Consider the following 23,131-nt stretch of genomic DNA (forward strand, 5'->3'; position numbering starts at 1 on the left):
AAAAAATGATTAGACTGTAGTAAATGAGGATGTTACAGAGCCATGCTGTTTCGTCTTCTGAGGACCCTTTCTTTTCCTTTGCAGACCCTTGAACTGCTGTATTCCCATAGTAGCTGTTCTACTTTTGTTAAACTACTAACTTTGTTGTGCTTATCCTGCCTTACTCCCCAGTAGGTTATTGCTTATTGCTTGCTTATTCATGGATTTCGTGTCATGCGCTCTCCGGTCTTAGGGATATGGTTTTAGAAGACCTAGTTCTTGCCATCAGATTCACATTCTCCTGGAGAATTATGACAAGTATAATATATTTTATGATAGAGACATCCTAGGATGCTTTAGGATCTCAGAAGGCTGGAGGTTAGAATTAGGATTGGAAGAAAGTGTGAAGGAAGTAACTGAAGCTTGAACTGAATCTTGGGAGATGAGCATGAGTTATATCAATGAAGAAAAAGGCATAGGGAGGGTTTTCAAGGTGAAAAGACTAGCATGTGGAGAAGGCCAGAGGTGTAGCTCAGTGGCTGGAGATAAAGCACAGTTGCAGGAGTCTATAGAAATGAGTTCAATTAATTTACTTAGAAGTTTGCATTCACCTGATACAAACTTCTCTTTTCCCTCTAGACCTCAAAATATCATTGTCTTTAAATCCTGTCTTTACTAGTTTTTTCTCTTCTAACCCATCCTACTTACTATTACTGAATTCAGTTCCCTGAAACGCATACCTTGAAATGCACACCTGCTCTTGTAGCTCCTTGATTTGGCGCCTTCTGTGGCTCCCTGTTACTTTTTCTGACGTTCTCAGTGCCCACTTAAACATTGTAAGCCTGGCCTCTTACAGACCATTTCTTTTATATCCTTTCTTCTGGTCCATTTACTCTTTGTTTCCAGCATTTTGTCCCTAGGCTGCTACTTTTCTCATTAGCTTTGAGTGATCTCATTCAATAATTATGTTGATTGTTTAATTTTTTGGTTTTCAAGCTGGGTGGTATGTAATCAAGAGTTTCAAAGAATTCTTTTGAAAATCAGTTTTTATCATACATATAATGATGTAGCATAAGCTCTGTTTAGTTTATTTTGTATTTTATTTGTTTCAGATATCTTTTTATTATTAAGTTTGAATTAAGCTATAACAATATTGATATTTACATAGTTGTGCTTTTAGAATAATTTTAATAAAATTCAATATACATTTAAAGAGTATTTTAATACAGTTTGATGGGTTATTGCTGGATTCAGCAATATAGTTTATTACTACCTTTATTTTGAAACATTCCACTCTTTATCAGCTTTACCATATTTTAAAGGAATCACACTGCTGTATTTAAAATAAAATGCCTTTCCATGGAAAAATAAAAAAATAAAAAACAAAGAAAATAAAGGAATCAGTTGTCATTAATATGTTTTTATATCTTTTTAAAATATCTTTAATATCTTTTTAATATCTTTATCTTGTACAATTTTTAAATAAGAAAGAATTCTTATCCTTTCCATTTTAACAACATTACTTCTGTTTTCTATTCTAGGTTTAGGAGGTAATCCTGTGATATTAATATTTAGTAGAGTCTAACTTTAAATTTAAATTGTCACCCTTGTAATCACTTTGATATTTAACATTTTCCAAAGTTAGATTCCTTGAAAATGTTAACTTGTTTATGTTTTTTTCTTTTGTAGTGAAGAGGCCTGTATTTTATCTGCATCCGGCACAGCAGCTGTACTGAACCCTAGATTTCTGCAGGATGGCACCGTGGAGGGCTGTTTGGAACAGAGGTTGTCATGACATCCTGGCTTACTTTCCTTAAGGGCAGAGAAGGGAGAGGTTGACTTTCTTCCTCTCAGAGCTGGGCTAGTCCTTCTCTATGAGGGTGGGTTATAGGCGTGCAATTTTGAAATCAGGACCAGGCACTTTACTGATTTTTACTTAATCCGTAGCAACAAAGAAGTGTTGGGTTCTGCACTGTATGACACATCATTATTTCTAATATCTTGATAAATGACACATATGATTACCAATCGAAGGATTTCAAGTATACATTTTTTTGTTTGCTACAGTGTAGAAATAATTTATTTTATTTGAGTTTTCTCTTCCTTTCCTTTTCCTTTCTCTTACCTCCAAAACAGGAAAAGGTCATGAAACAATTTTCATAAAATTCTTAATTTACAAAACAATCAAAACACTATGTTATCCGAAAATTATGTATAAAGGCTTCAATTATGTTATAAAACTTCATGAAATATAACTTTAATATATGTGAAAGAGAAAGTAAAAATGAAAGCATTAGGTAAAATGAGATTACTTTTTGGTTTATTTGATTATTGGTCCCTTTAATCTGTTAGCTTCCATAAATGTCATAAGTATTTTCCATAAAACGAAGTTATCAAATATATATACAAAAAACTATTAGTTTGGTACCAGAGTTTTCCCAAATAATATAAATTTTAAATACGCCTTGCCCTACACTATGCATATTTATTTTCCCCCAGTATTAATGTATTAGTGTATATTAAGGAAGAAAGCAAAAAAAATTCTGTATGTGATCAAATTTAGTATAAATTTGCAAGTCTCTGTATAGCAAAGAAAGATATGCTAGCTCTGGTAGGCACACAGAAGACCTTGGTCAGTTTCTTCTTTTGTCAGTATTAAAAATGGGTTTTGACCATAATATATTTCTGAGCATTAAAAGTCATGGTAAATAGGAAAGTGGAGGTGGGACATTTTGAAGTATATTGAACAATTGGAATATTCCTTTGAGAAAACTGACTTTGCCAGTGAGTTGTCCCAGTCCTGTCATATAGTTCTCACCTGTGTCAATAGATTCCATTCTTCACTAGATAGAAGCCTAATTAAACAAACAGCCTTTCCCATCCAGATTGGTTGTTTCGGTATTGTGGCTTGGATGGACACAGCTCTCTTGAATGGCAGTCTGATGGAACAGATACCATCCCTACTTGTAAAAGAGGAAAATGTCTTTTTCTTTCTGCTATGAAATTATTAGTGCTTAGTAGAGAAAATTTGAAAAATGTAGGAGAGTAGAAGGAAGAAAAAAATTCCCTAGGATATGAGTATTCAAAGATAATGCCTTTTGTACAATTTTAGCACTTTTATATTTTATGCCTTATGATGTTACACCACTTATGTTCAAATTTCTGTGAGGTGTTTAGTTAAAAATTGCCCCAGTTTTCATCTTTCTGTGTCCCCTTGTAGCACATGGGCTTTGGATTCAAACAAACTGGCATAAAAATCTGAGGTCTGCTACTTAGTACTTAGTGCGACTGAGCAAGTTACTTAATATCTCAGCTTGGTTTCAGGCCAAGTGGAACTAGTTTTTGTTGCCCTCTGTTGGGTGTTATATTACAGGGAGTGAGTATTTAGCTATAGTTTTCTTACTTAATCTTCAAAAAAACCAAAAAAGACCCTTTCTAGGTGGATATTGTTGTTGCACTTTTATAGAGGAGGCTCTGAGAGGTTAAATGACTTGCTCAGAGTCACACGGCTCTGCCCAGGTCTGTCTCATTCCCCTGTTACTTCTAATAGGCGAGAATGCCATCTCAACAATAAAAGAATAATATCTGGGAGAAACTTAATTTGATTTAGAGGGTTATTGTGAAAATTCAGTGAAATAATATATACAAAGAATCTACAGAAAGCCTGACTCCTGGTAGGCGTTGTATGAGTTTTCTGTTCCCTTTTTAACGTGTCTACTTGCCAAATTTCAACTTTTATTTTTTTAAATTTAAAAAATTTTTTTTATTTTTTGTGGTACGCGGGCCTCTCACTGTTGTGGCCTCTCCCGTTGCGGAGCACAGGCTCCGGACGCACAGGCCCAGTGGCCATGGCTCACAAGCCCAGCCGCTCCGCGGCATGTGGGATCTTCCCAGACCGGGGCATGAACCCGTGTCCCCTGCATTGGCAGGCGGACTCTCAACCACTGCGCCACCAGGGGAGCCCCCAAATTTCAACTTTTAAAGGGTTACTTTAGATGAAAGGGATTTGAGAACCCACATCTTACCAGAGCCATAGAAGATGTGGCTGTGTGAAAGCTGGGATTTCTCCATGGAGCTTCCCTCTGTTTCCCTTCCTGTTCTCCTCATTTCCTCATATTTAATGACTGAATGATTAAATACTTAATCATTCTAAAATGATTTCATAAGCAGCACAGCACAACAGACATTTTGCAATGAATGGGGAGGTTGTGGGTTGTTCATTTTTGCTTTATGTACGATGGATATTCATTTCTGAAACACAGGTGTTTTGGTTTCGCAGAAATGCTAAAACAGACATCATAAATTAGAAACTTCAGAGTATGCCTGGCTTTAACTTACATTTTTTCCTCTTAAATAGATTTGTTTTTAACCATAGATTTTTTTCAAATTGTTAGGTTGGTTAAAAAGTTTTTTTTCTTAGGAATTATTTTGTGATTTTTTTTGTTTGTGTTAATCTTTGTCACACAGTAGAAGAATGTCACACTTATTGTCTAGCCATTTGTTTTTATGTTGTATCCCAAAGGAAAAACCATTGGAATGATTGTGGTTTTTGTCAGGTGATAAGTAATCAAACATAAGAATTGATGCAAAATGACTCTACTTGTATAAGCCTCTTCTTTCATAGCACAGTACATGGTTCTGATTTCCTGGTCATTTCTTATCAGTCATAGTGATACCTACTATGGTCGAAGTTGTGGTGTAGTATGTATACAAGTACTGGATTTGTAATATATGTTTTTGAAAAAATGCATAGAATTTTCAAGAATACCTTTTTTTCTTAATGTATTCTTAATAGGCTAGAAGAAAATTTGCCTGCAGGCTGTGGATTTTGCCATATACCATATGATGAACTGAATATGCCATTTCCAGCTCATCTCACATATTGCTATAACTGCAGGAAACAAAAAGTTCCCGATGTTCTCTTTACAACTGTAGACCTCCCAGTGGATGCAGCAGTTATTGGAAAAGGTTGTCTCATCCAAGCAAGGTATGTTTGTGAAGATGGTATTTGGGGTCCTTGAAGGAGCATAGGGTATGGAGTCAAATAGACGTATTTTCAAATATCTGCTGCTTCCTACCTGTGTGATCCTGGGAAGGCTTGGCAATTCTATCTGAACCTCTTATTTTACTGTATGGGAAATATGGAGGAAAAATATCCTCTTTATGAAACTCAGATAAGTTTATATGCAAAAGCAGTTTTAAACATTGAAATTCTGTACAAATGTGTATTATTATGAGGATTATTAATTAACCTGTTGCAGGCTGGGGGTGTGACTCGGTATGCTTTAATGACATTAAATATCTAATACATTGTGGAAATTGACTTTTTCGTCTTTTTAAGAACAGTGCTATGTGGTGTTTCCTTTACAACTTCAGTTAGCTGTTAAGAGTTCCTTTTAAAGTGTACTGGAATAGGAAATGCTAAATTATGGTTGGCACACAGGAAACAGCTGCAGCTATCTAGGTCACCAACAACTGCCAGGCTACCAAATCCATTGAGCATTTCTGTCCTCATTTTACTTAACATCTCAGCAATAATCACACACTTGATCATTTTCTCCTTCTTGAAACTTTTGATTTCACAATGCCACACCTCCTCCTTTTTACTACCTTTATGTATGGTCTTCAGTCTCCTTGTTGATTCCTCCTCATTTCTTGTTCCTTGAGAGCTGTGAGTTTGGACCCCCTTTCAAAGCTTTCTCCCTAGTTGAACTCATCAACTCCTATAAGTCTGTATGCTGTCTGTAAGTCTAGGACTCCCAAATTTATAGCTCTAGTCCAGAACTTTCTTGTGAGTTTCAGACCCATATACTTTCCTGTCTGCTTTACACATCATTTTCTTAGGCATCTCATACTTGTTCCAAATTGAACTGCTGATTTTCTCCATTTCTTTCTTTGGTCTTTACTGTTTTAATAAGTGATACTTGCTCTATCCAGTTCTTTCTTCCAGATATGGTATTCTACCTCCCCATATCAAAGTTATTACAAAGGCATGTTACATCTTCTTCTAAAGTATGTTTCTAATCCTTTTGCTTTCATTCCCTGTTGCATCTTAGACCTTCCATTTAGGATTGTTTTTCTTTTGCTTGAGTTATCTTGAGTATTTTTTTTGGTGGATCTGCTGGTGGTGAGCTGTCTATTTTTACTTGTCTGAAAATGAGTCTATTTTATCTTTAAAAGATATTTTGGGCTGGCAGTTATTTTCTTTAAGCACACTGAAGATACCCTTCCACTGCCTTCTGGCTTTCATTGCGACTGTTGAGAAATAACCTATTAGACTAAATGTTGTTCCTTTGAACTTTGTCTATTTTTTCCCCTCAGGCTGTGTGTGAGCTATTTTATTTGTCTTTGGTTTCTGCAGTTTCCCTATAAAGTGTTAGGTATGGAGTTCTCTTTATCCTAATTGTTATACCTTGGGCTTCTTGAATCTGTAGATTGGTGTCTTTCATGAATTAAAAAATTTTTTTAGGTTCTGTGTTTCATTTGTTCTCTCTTCTTGATACTCCAGTTAAAAGTATGTTAGACTTTCTCACTGCCTCCTCTATGTCTGTTATTTTCTTGTCTTATGTTTTTTAATCTTTTTGTTTCTTTATGTTATATTTTGGATATTTTCTTGTTTATCTTTCAATTCTTTAATTTTCTCTTCAGCTGTCTTTAATATGCTATTACACCTAATAATTGGGTTTTTAAATTTTTGATAATCTATTTTTATTCCAAGAAGTTTTATTTTGTTCTTTTTCAAATATATCATATACTATAGTCTATGACTGATTCTGTAACTGATGATTTTAATATCTAAAATCTTCTTTTTCTGTTATTTCTGCTGGTTACTGTTCATTATGTTTTACCTGCTTTGACTCACAGAAAGTTACAAAAATTGTATAGAGTCCTGTGTACCCTTCAATGAGCTTCCCCCATTGGTGACATCTCATACAGCTGTAGTATAGTATCAACTAGGAAATTGACATTGTTATAATACTGTTAACTATGCTACAGACCTCATTCAGTTTTACACTTTTTTAAACTTGCATTCATTTATGTATTTGTGTATATATGTATAGGTCTATGCAGTTTTATCCCACAAATAGATTTGTGTAAACCACCACCGCAGTCAAGATACAGAACTGTCCCACCACCACAAAAGAATTTCCTTATGCTACCTCCTTATGTTTGTACCCTGCATTGCTCCTTGCCCTGGTCCTGTGATGCTTTTAGGAAGATTTTTAAAGATATAGTTTATTCAGTTTTTTTTTTTTTTTTTCTGTTTTAGGTAAGAGGGAATTAGTCTTCATCAGCAGTTCTCAGAGTGTGGTACCTAGACCAATAGCATCACCATCTTTGGGGGACCGTATAGAAATGCAAATTCTCAGGTCATGTGCCAGACCTGTTGAATCGGAAACTCTGGGGATGGTAATTGTTTTTTAACAAGCCCTCCAGGTGATTCTGATGCAAGGCAGAGTTTGAGAACTATTGTCCTAAATAGCCTGGCTTGCCAATTTGGGGATCTTTCCTTCATCTTCACAGCTACCTTTTTTAGTCCAAGCTCTCATTGTCTCTTACCTAAATTTAAGCCTCTTGTCTGCCATCCCCACATCATTTCTCTTATCTTTACTCCATTCTCTGTGTAGCAGTATAAACGATGTCCTAAAATATACTTTGGATCGTGTTACTACCTAAAACCTATGTGGGGGTTCCCATTACTGGCAGAATAAAATCAAACTCCTCACCATGACCCGAAGCCCCTAACATGCTCATGCCCATGCTTAACTGCACCCTCATCTGTGCTGCCCTCACCCTTGCTCACTTCACTTGACCCACAGTGGTCTCCTTTTGGTTCTTCTAATATGCCAGCTCCATTCCGTCATTGTCTTTTTCCAGCGCTCTCAATTCCATCGTGCTTTTAAGATCCCAGTTCAGGTGTCATCTCTGCTGTGAGGCCTTATGTTGAGTTATTCTCACTTTTCTTCACCTGGTTTATTTTCTGCACAGACTGGATTCTTAAGCTTTATCTGTGGTTGCCTTGTTTCTTTGTTTATTCCTACTCCCCTCCCCTCTGCCCCCACTGGAATATAAGCCTGAACAGGGACTTTGTGTTTTATTCATTGATCAGTGCTCACCACCTAGAACAGTGCCTGGCACATGGTGTATACTCAAGTAGGCTTTGTATTCTTTTAATGAGTAAATTAAGATTTTTCCTTTGCTATCCACCCATTATATGATCACAGGGAGTTATGAAACCTAAGGTGCAAAATTATATTCTCTAGTGATTTGGATCAGTATTTATTTCATTTCTAGAGATTTTGAGATTTTTTTCCTTTTTATTCAAATAGGACTTTTAGCAAAAGTATGTACAGTGAAAAAAATGACAGAAAAGATTATTGATAAAACTTAAGAAGTCCGTTTGAAACAAGTAAATGTTTTATCAAGCACACTTTTAGAAACTTTAAGAAAATTGGACATTTCTTAAGATTGTACCAAGAACACTCTCCACTGACTAAATTATTTTCCTTAACAGGTTGTGTCGCTTAAAAAAGAAGGCACAAGCAGAAGCAAATGCCACAGCTATCAGTAATCTGTTGCCATTTATGGAATATGAAGTGCATACTCAGCTAATGAATAAACTAAAACTCAAAGGAATGAATGCTTTATTTGGACTGAGAATTCAGATCTCAGTGGGTGAAAATATGTTGATGGGCTTAGCGGTGAGTTTCGATGTTTTGGTTTTGTTCTGTGATTCCTGTAGTTGTAGATTCTGTTTTATGTGATTCAAAGAGTCTTCTAAAAAGACTTATCTAAAGATCTGGCATTAAGGCTTCTAAGGCTTAAGGGACATTACAAGAAGTAAAAAAAAAAGTCTAGTGATAGGCTTTCAAATGTTTTTATATTTATAAATTATTATTTGAAATTAAATTAATAAACTATTATATAAATTTATTTATATTTATACTATTATTATATTTTTGTATTCTGATCATAATTCCTATGGTCAGATTTCTAAGAATTGCCATGTATAGCTTGTTTTGTAAATTGGCCACCACTGTTCTGAACTTTATTATTGTTTGCACATTGCTAAAACAGGGTTTCTCCTTCTTGGCACTATTGACATTTGGGGCTGGATAACTCCGTTATATGGAGCTGTCTTGTACACTGTAGGCTGTTTAGCCGCATCCCTGGCCTCTGTCCAGTAGATGCTAACAGCTTCCCCACAGTGTGACAACCAAAACTGTCCCCAAACGTTACCAGATATCCTTTGGGGGACAAAATCACTCCTGAGCAGGGAGGACCACTGTGCTAAAAGAATCTTTAGTTTTAATGGAGAAAATCAATACATGAGAGACATGTGCACCAGTGCTCAGCAGTGGATTGTGCAATAAAATACATGTGTTTCTGAAGTGCTAATAAATTTTGAGGCAGTGAAAAGCTTTTTATCTCAGCTTCACATTCACCTTGGCTTATTAGAAAATAAGTTCCGACTAGAAAGTTATCAGTGGGGAAAGTGAGAACTGCCTTTTTAAGTAGCCTGAGACCCAGAGAACTAGATACCTGCAAAATATTTAAGGAAATTCTTTCATATTCTCCACTCTTTGCCAGCCAGAATTTTTGTCTATGTCACCAATGCTTTTCAAATTGGAATTCTCTGTCATCTTTCTGAGACATGCATAGAATTTAATTTTAAGAAATTTATGGGGGACTTCCGTGGTGCTTCAGTGGGTAAGACTCCACACTCCCAATGCACAGGGCCCAGGTTTGATCCCTGGTTGGGGAACTAGATCCCACATGCCACAACTAAGAAGTCAGCATGGCGCAACAAAGACCCAGTGCAGCCTAAATAAATAAATAAATAGATAGATAGATAGATAGAAATTTATGGAATTTGGTTTCTTTTTCTCAGTATGTATTTGTAGATAAAATGCTAAATTGTTTCCTGCTTCATCTATTCTTTCTATAAAAGCAAATATGCAAATTTATGTATGTAGGGGATAAGTGTGTGTTGATGATTAATTAGGAAATCTCACTTTTTTAACAAGAGGAATTTGCAGTGATTAATAAAGGTAATCTGATTCATATTAAAATACTTGATATTTAGGTTAATTTGGGGAAAAGAGTGTTAGTTATAATTCACCCATCTAAAAACTCACAAGCTTAGCGAGGGCATAACATAAATGTGTAGTCAGGCTGAATATAGAACTGTAGTTATTGGTGGGTGTCTTGGGAACTAAGAGCTTGGTTTAGATTCAGAAGTTTAAAGAACATTGTGCCAATTGTAGCGAACACTTTCGATGGTTGAGCCCCAGGAAACTAGTTTGTGACCCTGGTATAATTCTTCAGTGCCTGCCTCAAATACTGCCTTTTCTGCTTCTTACTAATCTTTTCTTCTTGATCACTAGTGACACTCATTATAACTGTTTGAGCTTTTGATCTTTGTGCTGTTTTAGCCTGTGCAGTTAAATCTCAAGGTCCCGAGAGTAGCCTCCATGATAACTAATCTCTGACGAGTGCCTCCTGGGTGTCTGGCACTGGGCTGCTCCAGAAAGAATGTAATATTATCTTCACTTTATAAGACAAGGAAACGGATGCTCTGATAGGTTGAGACTTGTCCAAAGTGATATGGTTATATGTACCGGAACTCAGTTTCAAACCCAGGCCTGTCTAGTTCTGGTGTTTGTGTTCTCAGCCATTCTGGGCTGTTGCCTCATTAGTGAATGCAGTTAAGAAAGTGTTAGAGATAGGGCACTATGGCGCAGAAGGCGTCTGAGCTTGAGCATCAGAGACTGGGTGGTGAGTGCAGTCATGGACACATGAACAACCCAGGAGAAAGAGCTTCTGGGGATCAATTTCATCTGCTGCACAGACTTCCTCATAGAGTACTATACCCTTTCTAGGAAAGACTTTTACAGAATTGGCAATTGTGTAATAACAATAACAACAACAACAACTCTAACAATTCAAAATATGCAAATATCCAGAGTTAAAAGAATTGTCTTCTCTTTTCTCCATTCCACTCCTTTGATGTTAACAATTTGATGTTTGTACTTTTATACATTTTTTTTTTGCTTTGCTTTACTTACAGAAGCATATTTAAACATAAATGTACATAGGTGTGTGTGTGTGTGTGTGTGTGTTTTATCTTGTTTTGATTTCCCCTAATAGTTTTTCAGTACTAATGGCATGTAGTACTGTTATAAAGTCACAATTCAGTAGTTATTTAATTAAATATTTAAAATAAGTCTGTATCAAGTTTTCTCTCTTGGTGATTATGGAGGCAGGATGGTATAGTGGAAAGTTCTTGGTATTTGGAGTCGGAAACAGATGCAAGTCTCTTCCCCACATTTATTGACAGTGTGATCTTGAGTAAGTTTCCTATCCTTTCTGAACTCAGTTTCTTTACTTGCTTTGCATGTTTCCCTTTTACTTTTGCCACTTTAAATGTAAACTACTCATTCATGAAAAATTTACTTTTCAACAACTTTCAGTCATATTTTTGTAAGCTGTTTTTTTCAGTGAAGTTTTTTTACAATCATAACAAAAAAAACTTTAAAGTCCAGTTGGGTATGCAGTGAAAAGTAAATCATCCTTTCACTGCTGTCCCCAACCTACCCAGAATTCTTGCTGAAGTAACCAACCCTTGTTACCAGTTCTGATTTTCTGTGCCCTTCCACATATGTCCTATGCAAGCACTGGTGCTAATTATCTTTTTCCTCCAGGGCAAGGACCACATTCCTGAATATGAAAACTTAAAGACTATTATTCTTTAGATATTTTTTTTCTGATTATTTCCCCATTATTTTTACCAGTCGGCCACAGGTGTGTATTTAGCAGCTTTACCAACACCTGGTGGTATTCAGATTGCTGGGAAGACTCCTAATGATGGCTCGTACGAGCAGCATATATCTCATATGCAGAAGAAGATAAATGACACGATTGCTAAGAATAAAGAATTATATGAAATCAATCCTCCGGTAAGTGAAATAATTATCTCCACTGTGAATATATAAGTTGCTATTTCGGTTTTAGTATATCTTTAGGTTCTCTTAAAAATTTTTCCGCCACTGTCTAGATTTGCTCTCCTCATTGCTCATTCTTTCACCTCCCTTTACATCCATGCTCAAATGTCTTATTTTTTAGGGAGGCTGACTTTGACCACCCTATTTAAAAAATTAACTCTCCTGTCAATTTTTGGTACTTCCTATCCTCCTTCTGTGTTTTATTGTTTTCTGTTTCTCTTACCTCTGTGTGTCTTTGTGTGTGAAATATGTTTTTGATTTTTGTCTACTGCTTGATACTCCCAATAGAATGAAGCTCCATCAGGGCTGTATTCCTAATGGCTAGACCAGTTCCTCCTGGTAGTAGCCACCTGATAAATACTTGTTGAATGCCTAAAGGAATGGCTTAAAATGTTCTTTTTTAGTAAAAAGAAAGATTGCTTATCTGTGGTAAAAATGTTCAAGAATACAGAGTCTTTTCTTTCTCATTTTTGTAGTCACTGTAATAGGTACCCTGTCAGGTTTATCTAGGGCAGGTTAATGTGGAGTGTAAGTAAGACAAATGGATGCAAAGGTGCTGCAGAGGTAACTGTGTTATGAAACTGTGTGGTTGCAGTCTTATGCAAGGTATGCCCTAGCAATGAACATTGAAAACATTTTTGAAAAACCTTTTTTAAAATAATTCCTTTTTTTTTTTTTAAAGATAGTTCTGTTACACCAACAACAGGCTGTGTCTTTTACATTTGTGCTTACATACCCACATTCTCTTGATATTCCTTGTGACCAGCAGATATTTAGAACCTCTGATTAGCTGTGATCTTTGGCTAAAAAATGGGTGAAAGCTTACTAACCCATATAAGATTGTAGCCTACACTGACCTCAAAAAGATCATTACTGTAACTGTCAAAGTTTATTTAGCTAAATAAGCTGCATAGCAAATACATGTATAATATGTGTATTATATAAATATACATAGATACATATATCATATTCCACATTTTACTATGTGAGGCTTTGAAAAATTACCACTGCATAAGATATAAAAGATTAGAATCTTATTTGGGTACATAAATCTTTAATTCTTTACAGGTTATTAAGACTTTTAAATGCTGAGTAGAAAATACCTTCTGATCTGGAAGGACCGCGAATTCCCTACTAATTGTAGTGTCCTCTTTTTACACTAGATGTCAGTGTTGTCTTGCTGTGTCTGTGATGGTTTCTGGATTAGTGTATGAAGGTTGTTATTACCAATTAAAGGAAATAACTATGTACTCTGTAAAAGGTTAATTAGTCATAAAGGTTATACTTAAATATGGACTATGAATACATTTTACATACTCCCCTCCCCCCCGGTAGTTTTCTGTTAATATAAAAATGTAAAACCAGACTGAAGCATACAAATATCAAATCACTATGTTGAACACCTGAAACTAATATGTTACATGTCAGTTGTACCTCAATAAAAAAAAAAAGACTGCAGTTTACAAAAACACCCCAAAATAGAAAAAGACAGTCATATGATATAAATCAATTATATTTCTTTTAGGAGATATGTGAAGAGATTATAGGATCACCCATTCCAGAACCTAGACAACGCTCAAGACTTTTGAGATCTCAATCAGAAAGCTCTGATGAAGTTACAGAATTGGACCTTTCACATGGGAAAAAAGATGCATTTGTTTTGGAGGTATTATTGCATTGGACTAATTTCTTAAAGTTTTTGGAAGATAAGATATATATTTTTACAGTCAGGTCCTAAATTGGTGTGATATTTTTGTATCATTACAATTGTTAAAAATATCAAAAGAATATTTTATTACAGAAATTACAACAAACTTGTTAACATATCTTTTGTTTAACAAAAGTTAAAAAAGTTTTGGAAAACTTTGTTTTGGAAAAATTAGTGTTTGGGTTGAAATATAATTAAAATGTTAAACTTTTAGAGCTTTTTTTGTAAACTTGGATTAATTTCAATAAGATGGTTCTCTTCTTTCACTTACTATAATTATTACCTGCTTTATATGTCATAACATGTTACTATAATTATAACATTTTTACATTTAGCACAATAATATAAGCACTGTGAATTCTGAGTGTAGTGTTTTTTTACTGAATTCAGAGGGTGTAATTGAACTTTCATTGTAAAAATGCATCCAGAATGAACTAACTTTCTCAGAGAATAAATGTGACATGAAAGGTTTATGGAGCCTGTGCCCTCACAGACCTTCTTCCCATGCACTCCCCTGTAGAATGGTTAGCTCTGAAAGGATAGACGATCTTCCGTTGATATTGAAGGAAAGGAAAATAAATGAGGATACTTAGAAATGTTTTCTGGTAAGGTGCCAGTTGAGAGAAAAAATCAGATGCCTGGATCTCAATAAAGCAGGAAGGTGCCAGTAGAATTGTATTGGGATGGGATTGGAGGTTTGAAGAGTCTAGAATAGTGCCCTTGAATGTGATCAGGATGTCAGCTGTGGGAGATGCTCAAGGCTTAACTGAGGTGAGAGTGTTACCTTGTAGAAAACTCAAACTATATGAATTTGTGCCTCTTTCTCATAATCTCTACAGTCTGAGAATGGAGAAGAAAAATGGAGGTTGGTAAAAGGTTAAGGAATAAAAAGTTCCAGGGTACAGTTTAGAGCAGTTGTACTCAAAGTGCCCTGTGATGGTGGCATCAGCAACAGTTGGGAGCTTGTAAGAAATGCAAACTCTGTGGCCCCTACTTCAGACCTAGTAAATGAAAATTTCAAGGTGGGGCCCAGGAATCTGTTTAGCAAACCCTCCAGATGAGGGTTACTTTCACTTTGATCCAGAGCATTTTTCATATTTTCTGATCCAAGGATCCTGGCTAAGTAGAGAACAGAAGTGATTGGAGTATGGGCAGAAGAGGGCAAGGTGTAGATACAGTGAGAGAGATGGGGGTTATAGTTGGAGAATGCTGGAGATCTGAGTGTAGCATGTTTTGGGGAATACCACAATCGAGTTATGGCCATGACTGTGAGTGGCTAAAGCAAAGTGGAAGTGAAAGTGGTTCTTGACATCTCGGATGTAAGTCAGGACTTAGATCCCCAGTGTACAGATGAATGTCAATATATGTCCAGTTGGATATGTTCATTACTTATAATTCACAACAGAATATTGTGATGTAGGAAAAATGGAATTTGTACTTACTCTTTTAAGACATGCCTTTAAATTTACCCCTATGTAATTTTATTTTAAAGCAGTTCTGTATTTAGTCAAAAGATTTTTTAAATTGCACTTTATTAATTTAAACAAATAGAGATAATGATTGCTTGTTATCTTTGTAAATCTTTTGGAACATGCCCTCATAAAGACTTGAGAAAAGGCTCAATTTTTTTAAAACTCAATATACTTTATAATGTAAAATATTTCATTTAGAAGTATTTATAATTATTGTGGAAAAATTTATAGATACTACAAAAATTTCAAGTTTTGTATTTTAACTTAGGGAAAAATGGCCCTACTTTTCCTTGACTCTTACATTTTCTATTTAATAAATAATAAAAACAATTTTTAAAAATTTGAAACAATTATATATTTACTACTTATGTGATAGGTTCATTCTTTCATTTTCAGATCGATGACACAGATGCTATGGAAGACGTACATTCTCTACTCACTGATGTTCCGCCTCCTTCAGGTGAACAGAGAAAAATTACCTGGAGATTTGACTAGTTTTGCATATCAGTATTTCAGTTCATAATTATTATAGCACTAACTTTATTTTAACGGCTTTATCAGTGTTACCTTCTGTCACATTCTTTGCTGTTCCAAGATTGAAACCACATCGTTTAAAAATATTTACATTAGAACTTAGGTGAACTGATTTTTAATCCTTTTATGTTTATGCATTACAAAAAAACCATGATAATTTATTAACATGGTCTAAAGTTTCCCAGAGATACAGAGTTTTGGAAAAAAAGAATGAATGGATCTTAGTTAGAACTTCATGTAATAATTGAAAAATGTTATTCTTTTTTTTTTATTAGTTTATTTATTATTCATTTTTGGCTGCATTGGGTCTTCGTTGCTGCACACGGCTTTCTCTAGTTGCAGCGAGTGGGGGCTACTCATCGTTGCAGTGCGTGGGGTTCTCATTGCGGTGGCTTCTCTTGTTGTGGAGCTCGGGCTCTAGGCACGTGGGCTTCAGTAGTTGTGGCATGTGGGCTCAGTAGTTGTGGCTCGTGGGCTCTAGAGTGCAGGCTCAGTAGTTGTGGTGCCCGGGCTTAGTTGCTCCACAGCATGTAGGATCTTCCCAGAGCAGGGCTCGAACCTGTGTCCCCTGCATTGGCAGGCAGACTCTTAACCACTGTGTCATCAGGGAAGCCCCCAAAAATGTTATTCTTTAACACAAAAATAAATGAAATGTTATCATATGTTTTCCCTATAATTTATTTTGACAGGCTTTTATAGTTGTAATACAGAAATTATGCCTGGTATAAATAATTGGACATCTGAAATACAGGTAAACCTTTTATTCTTTATTTTAAGCAAATATAGCATATGTGATTTTAACAAGTTTTTTCTTAATATATGTTTTCTTTTCGGCCTCTTTACTGCAGTTAAAATCTTATCTTAAAAAAAAATACCACAGTAGTTATGATTGTTTATTTTCTGTTACAGTATTTAGTTCAAAATAATGAAATGACATGCCATTATATCTCCCCATATTTAGATGTTCACATCAGTAAGAGTAATCCGATTAAGCAGCCTTAATCTAACTAATCAAGCCCTCAATAAGAATTTTAATGATCTCTGTGAAAACTTGCTCAAGGTAGGAACCTTTTGACTAACTATACTTTAGCTAAAACTCCTCAGGACCATGAAATTAAAGAAGAAAAGTATATTGTCTGGAATACCTTACACAGTTGCAGGCCGAATTATTTTTATTTACTTATCAGTCTTAACCTGTCATCAAGTAAAATGCTAAAGATGTCCTCTCCATCTTAATATGCCACACTATAAAAGGAATATATTTTAAGTTATTTCATAGCGTTAAACTTCATAAAAATCTATATTTGTAAATTTAAAAAACCCCTTATTTTTTTATGACTTAGAAATATGATTAAATCTTATTGTCTGCTTAGATATTAAAAATGTATTCTTAATGAAAGAATAGACGAAACAGAAGTGTTTTAATCTTCTCAACTTTATTTGCCATAGTATAATGTACATTAAAAGATCAGTTTTTATAAATTTTTAAATTAAAAGAAATGATATTACTAATATTTTCTTTTGTGTAGAGCCTGTATTTTAAACTACGGTCTATGATCCCCTGCTGCCTTTGCCATGTAAATTTTACAGTATCTCTCCCTGAAGATGAATTAATTCAGGTAACTAAGGTTCAGTCTGTTATTAAAGAAGATTTCTAACTTTGGTCTGTTTTAATATTATACATTTGCCATAATTAAAGAAGTATAGGCTGCTTTACTTCAAAATATTTTTAAACGTACTAGTATGAGTCAGACCTTGTCTGTCTGTTTCACTTTTGTGAACTCTAGTTATCTGAAGGTGTACTCATATGTGTGTTCCAGCGTATGTACACTAGAAGGTGTGCTTCTGTGCGACTTCTCTAGACCCCATCTTTTAGAGAAGGTTTTTGATCTCTTTCTGGAATACCTACGTTTAGGTATACATGTTGGGCTTAGTTGTAGTCTGAATGTCTGAGTTTATGTGCAGTTCTGGTTGAGAATCTTAACCGGAAAGGCAAATTAGCCAGTTTGTATAAGTTGTTCCATGGTACTGAAAAAGAATTATAAGAAGCTTTTTTGGGGAATGATTGTTTTGCTAATCATATTGTTTCTGTGATTCTAGGTTACAGTCACAGCAGTTGCAATAACTTTTGACAAAAATCAGGCTTTACAGACCACAAAAACACATGCTGAGAAGTCATTGCAAAGAGGTAAACCTATGGTAGATGGGAGCATAGTTCATGTTTGTCTGTGTTATAGTTCAGTGATAAAATATAGAGGATAGGTAGAATAAATAAATGATGTGTTTCTTGACAGGATACTGTCACTTTTTCTGTTTTCTTTATCAAGATAACTGTGGATAAGCATATGGCTGACGATATTTTTCACACATGAATAGGTGTTTGGCTGCTATTTACATAGAAAATGCTGCTGTTTTTTAGAGTTAGCTTATAACATTAGTTCTGCAGTAATTTAGAGGCTCCTATCCTAGGAATTCTGGGGAGGTCCTCAAGGCATCTGAGAACCAACTGATGTAGCAAGCACCATGGATTTTTCTCAGGAAAGGTCCCATAGTGTTCAGCAGATTCTCAGAGTTGTTCTTTATCCAGTAAAATTTAGGAAGTACCATGCTTAATATATTCCAAAGAAATGCAAAATCTTAGAAACCATTTGTGTGTTCTGAAAAAAAAGAAGAGGGAAATAGTGTACTTTCTAAAGTTTAATGACTTACTGGCTAAATAAATACTCATGATTAATCTAAAATTTTTTAAGTTGAATATATCCTACATCTATAGCATTGAATTAATATCAGATAGATGTATTAAATGATTGTGTTCAGATATTTATCAAAAAATATAGATAATAACTGGTTTAAGTGTCATAGAACTAGTATAGTACAAAAAGTAGGATAATAATAATCATTAGTGAGTGCTTATTCTTTGCCAGGCACTGTGCTAAGAGATCTATATACATTACCCTTTCTAAATCTCACAATAGCCCCACCAGAGAAGATAGCAACCACTCTCAGTGTCTGCAGGTAAAGGAGCCCCATGGAAGAGAGCAAGGACAAAACAACCAGAATTAACTGAGTTGGGGGGAAATTTATATGTTATCCCAGAGTAATTTTTAAAAAACTAGTAAGAGATCATTACTAATTAACTTGTGTTTTTCCTGCCTCTCAAGCCTCTACAGATAATGAAGAACTTCTGCAGTTTCCCCTCGAACTCTGTTCAGATTCACTTCCTTCTCATCCTTTTCCACCGGCTAAAGGTTGGTTAAATAAGGGAAATGCAAGCACAAATATTAGTTTCTAGATCCTTTCACTTGCTTCTTCACTGTAGGTAATCTTAACTTAATTTTGAGATGGAGATTTATTCTTCATTTCCTTATTGTATGTTTCTTCGCGTTCATAAAGGGGAGAGAGTAATGTTCCTTTTATTTTAATTTCTCAAGTAATCTCATCATAACTTATTAAGGTAATTTTTTGTGTGATATTCCATTCTTGTAACTCAAATGTATTAAAGTTTTATTTTCAGAGATTTGGATTTCCCAAAGTAACTATTCACATATGGTATATTTTGATATTTATATTATATCTGGTAAATTTTTTTCTAGCAACACTAACCTTCGGCAAAAATTTTTAGATTTTCATAGACAAACAGAATACTTATTTTCTTCAGAAGCTATGTGGAGAGGTTTTGGGTGGAGGTTAGTACAAGTGAGAAAGCGATGAGCTTTCTGTCTTTTGGGTGTCTTGGTTATATTTGAGGAACATTTTTTCAAATGCAAAATGATTGTCCCTTAATTCAATAGCAGTAGATCTACTTAGATCTGTACAATCTTTGGAGAAAAGTGGGAGGTGTTTTTTTCCATTTCTCTTCTGATTTCAGTGTAATTTTTATTATAAAAATTTCAGAATTACTGTACCTTATCTTGTAGCATTACATACACAATAAATGTAGTTTGTGTTTTTTCCTAAATTTTTTATTCTTAGAAATGGTGCTTTTGTTATTTAAAACCAAATTGGCATTTCTAATTTTTCCGTTTTATAATACAAGTGACATTATTTTATGGTTTCTACTTGTCAGTAACTTTATCTGATACCATATTAGTTATAATACAGCATAGTTTTATATTCACATTGCCTATATGTCAATAGAGTCTTTACTAAATCAGTGCAAGGCCTGTGTAGATAAATAGATCTTGTCTCATATTTTGAAGCTGAAAAGAAGCTACTTTCAGATTCTGAACTTTCTAACATGGTAACTGTGGTTCTTTTTCCTTTTTGTCTAAATTAAAATTCTAATTTAGAACTCCATAGAGAATTTCTTGAAAGAATAGAGAGGAAAAATCAAATCCAAAGACAATCTGAGTTCAGATTTATAACTTAAACATAGCTTTCAGAACAAAAAGCAGAACAGTCTAGAATCTTCCTTGAACTGACTAGATAGGATTTTATTTTAAACACCTATTTTCTACAGAAACTTATATTTAACACAGGGTTAGTTCCAAACCACTTTTAGGTATCACTTCTTTTATCCTTACCCAGCAGTGGTGGCGAGGGGGAAACCAAAACCAAAAACCCAATCAGCAACGACGAAAAGGTTTGATCAATTGCTAACCTATACAAATATTTATTTGTGGATTTGGGGTCCCTGTTAGCTCAACTTTACCATGTTGTTAATAGCTACTGAACTCTGCAGAAGATTAGATTTAAACTCTGTAAATTGGCCATATCTGTATTGATAACTTACAGTTTCTGCAGTAGCTTTCAAAATATTTTCAAAGTGCTTTTTGAAGTCATTAGTATATTTTGCACAAATGATACTCTGAACTTAAAAACAAGGAAAGAAGAATTTGAGTAGAATGAGTCATATCTGAACAATCCCTAAAATATTTGCAATTTATTTTAAGGAGCATGGAGAGGGGCTATAGGTGGAGTAATAAACCAAGAGACCTGGCTTTTCTTCTCAGTTCTGCTACTGATAAAGTGTGAGAACTTGGGCCAGGTAACCTCTAATTAAGCCACTTAAGTCTTAGTTCCTCATTTGTAAAATGTGAAAGGATTAAGATTCTCTCTAGCCTTTAAAATTCTCTGATTTCTTGAGTTTCTGTAGTTTATGGTTCTTCAATTATTAACATGTCCCTATTATTAAAAACATAAAAGCTAAATTATGCCTGAGGTCACACTGAGCTTCTGTTAATTAATTTTCCAAATAACTTCAAATCAGTTAAACCAATTATTTTTAAACTCTGTTCCTCCAGACCATAGAGTTTCTTCAGAGGTGCCTCATGGCCTTCCAGGAGGCAAGGTGCCGGGGGGGTGAGAAGATAGGTCTCTAGACCCCCTACTTCTGAACTAGAGCAGCTTCAATGCACTACGCTTTATGTATCAGCTTTCTATATATGGTTTTGTTGGAAGAAAGTGTTTCAAAGAGTTTGAAAATCACTGAATCAGATCATGCCACCCTTATCATCATCATCGTCACCATTGTCAGCTTCATAATGATCAATATCATCACATCTAATACTAATATATATAAAACTTTAATACTAAGTGCTTAACTATAAAACCTATGTGCCTTTCTTTGAATGTTACATTTTAAACTCATCAACGAACACTAAAAAGTTTATCTGTTTATTTTTTTTAAAGTCGTGTAAATTGTGGTTTACGTTGCATGCTTATGTATTGTCTTTGCTTCCTCGTGTTTTGCCAGGAGAACATGGGCTATGATGTATATATTAGAAAAAGTTATCTCAAAGTATTTTGGAAAATTTGAGGATAGAATTGGTTTTGAAAAGGTCTGAAAAGTGTAATAATAGAGTGTTATATCATGAATGTAGTAATTGAACATTGTAACATGAAGGAAGGCTTTGAATAGAGAATAGAAATATCTGGGAAAAGATAAGCTTAGCAGTTTAGAGGAAATAGGTGGGAGAGAGAAAGGTGAGGGTGAGGAATAAACGCTCCGAGAACTTCTCTACTTTCTTATCTGCAACCACAAGAGGTTTAAAAGTTAACTAATACTGATAAGTAAATAAATATATAGTTTTTATAGTTCTGTTAGGTCAGTTAGCTAAGCTGATCGAGATTTATCTTTTTTAATTCTGAAAACTTTGAATACTAATTTATTTTTCATGTTCTTATCACAAATGGGATAATTTATTAAAATTTTTTATTTCCTTTTATGTTGACAGAGTACTCTCAAGAGCTATGCACAGTATGTTTATTAATACTTCCATCTTTTCACTTGTAGATAAACCTTTCCTTATCTTTTTGTGTTATTGAAAATGAGTGAGTATTATGTGAAGAAAAGATGCTTCAATAACATGTTTCCTAACTGACAGTGTAGAGTAAGCTTGGGCCTGAATTGTCCATCCATGCTTAATTTTTTTTCCTTCCATCTTTTGTTATATTTGTTACATATTTTGTTCCTCAAGGTAACAGAATAGTTTGATGTATGTCTCAAATTTGTGGTTGATTTGGTGTTACCTTGATAGTTACCATGGTTTTTCCGATTTGAAATATTAAAACCTGCTGAGCCTAAGTAATTTCTTAAAGGACATTATCATGTGAAGGTCATCAAAATTCTTTGATGAATACTATGAGGAACAGAGATGATGTGGCATCACCATAAATTACTTTTTTTAAAATATGAAACTGTATTAAGAAAAAAGATGACTATAGCAAATTTTTTATACCACTTTCATAATGTTTTTTCCTCCTCATTAATATCTACATGTCAGCTTTCTGAATATCTGTCACTTCACTCTGAAATGGTTTTCTAAGAGGCTTTAAAAATGATATATATTTTTATGAAATGAAAATGAAAAAAGATGGAGCAAATATAGTAAAAATAAGGAATCTGAGTGAATGTAATCTGGGTAAAAATTTTTAAAAAATCAATAAGATATTTCTCATGAAGTGTAATTAATCTTAAAAATTTTACGCATGTAATTTCTGTAAAAGGTTGGCATGTTACTTTAGATACATGTCTAAAGACCTGAATCTCGAGATATTTGATACCATATTTTGGGACTTAAGAACTTATATTAGACAAATGTGTCTGAATTATATACCACTTTAAATAGATCTCAAATACTTTATAAATCTAATCTATAGTAGCATAATTGCTTTCATTAAAATTCTGAGAGTTTAAGGCTATAAAAGGGTTTAATTAAGTCAGTTTTAGTATTTATATACTGTTGGATGAAACTGTATAGAGGAAAAGTTTTTTATACCACCCTTGTTTCTGTGTTCATTTTGCTTTATGCTGGGGTGGTATCCTCACATTCAGTGGCATTAGCTATAGCCTGGGAGAAGTTCTTTTTTCACTGAGCAGTTGCTGACGAATAAGACAAATATAGGTCAAATTCTGGGTTACAGTAAAAAAGAAAACAAGTTTGCTTACACCCTCAATATATTATACTCCATAATTAGATATCCACATTTGA

General features: G+C 34.4%; 1 protein-coding gene across 22 annotated transcripts in view; it reads left to right on the forward strand.

Annotated features, from left to right (window-relative positions):
- C2CD5 (C2 calcium dependent domain containing 5) overlaps nucleotides 1–23,131 on the forward strand; it is a gene marked incomplete at both ends in the record, with an annotated part of 81,627 nt that overhangs the window by 48,031 nt on the left and 10,465 nt on the right. For all 22 annotated transcript variants that reach the window (XM_079714260.1, XM_079714270.1, XM_079714267.1 and 19 more), the window contains 11 exons: nucleotides 1,669–1,764; nucleotides 4,775–4,966; nucleotides 8,495–8,681; nucleotides 11,775–11,939; nucleotides 13,510–13,650; nucleotides 15,561–15,624; nucleotides 16,388–16,449; nucleotides 16,660–16,758; nucleotides 17,228–17,317; nucleotides 17,799–17,886; nucleotides 18,860–18,946. In XM_079714260.1, the coding sequence (XP_079570386.1) occupies nucleotides 1,669–1,764; nucleotides 4,775–4,966; nucleotides 8,495–8,681; nucleotides 11,775–11,939; nucleotides 13,510–13,650; nucleotides 15,561–15,624; nucleotides 16,388–16,449; nucleotides 16,660–16,758; nucleotides 17,228–17,317; nucleotides 17,799–17,886; nucleotides 18,860–18,946 (1,271 nt within the window). The remainder of the gene's footprint in view (nucleotides 1–1,668; nucleotides 1,765–4,774; nucleotides 4,967–8,494; nucleotides 8,682–11,774; nucleotides 11,940–13,509; nucleotides 13,651–15,560; nucleotides 15,625–16,387; nucleotides 16,450–16,659; nucleotides 16,759–17,227; nucleotides 17,318–17,798; nucleotides 17,887–18,859; nucleotides 18,947–23,131) is intronic.

Source organism: Hyperoodon ampullatus (genome assembly GCF_949752795.1).
Source record: "Hyperoodon ampullatus genome assembly, chromosome: 11".
Taxonomy (NCBI): domain Eukaryota; kingdom Metazoa; phylum Chordata; class Mammalia; order Artiodactyla; family Ziphiidae; genus Hyperoodon; species Hyperoodon ampullatus.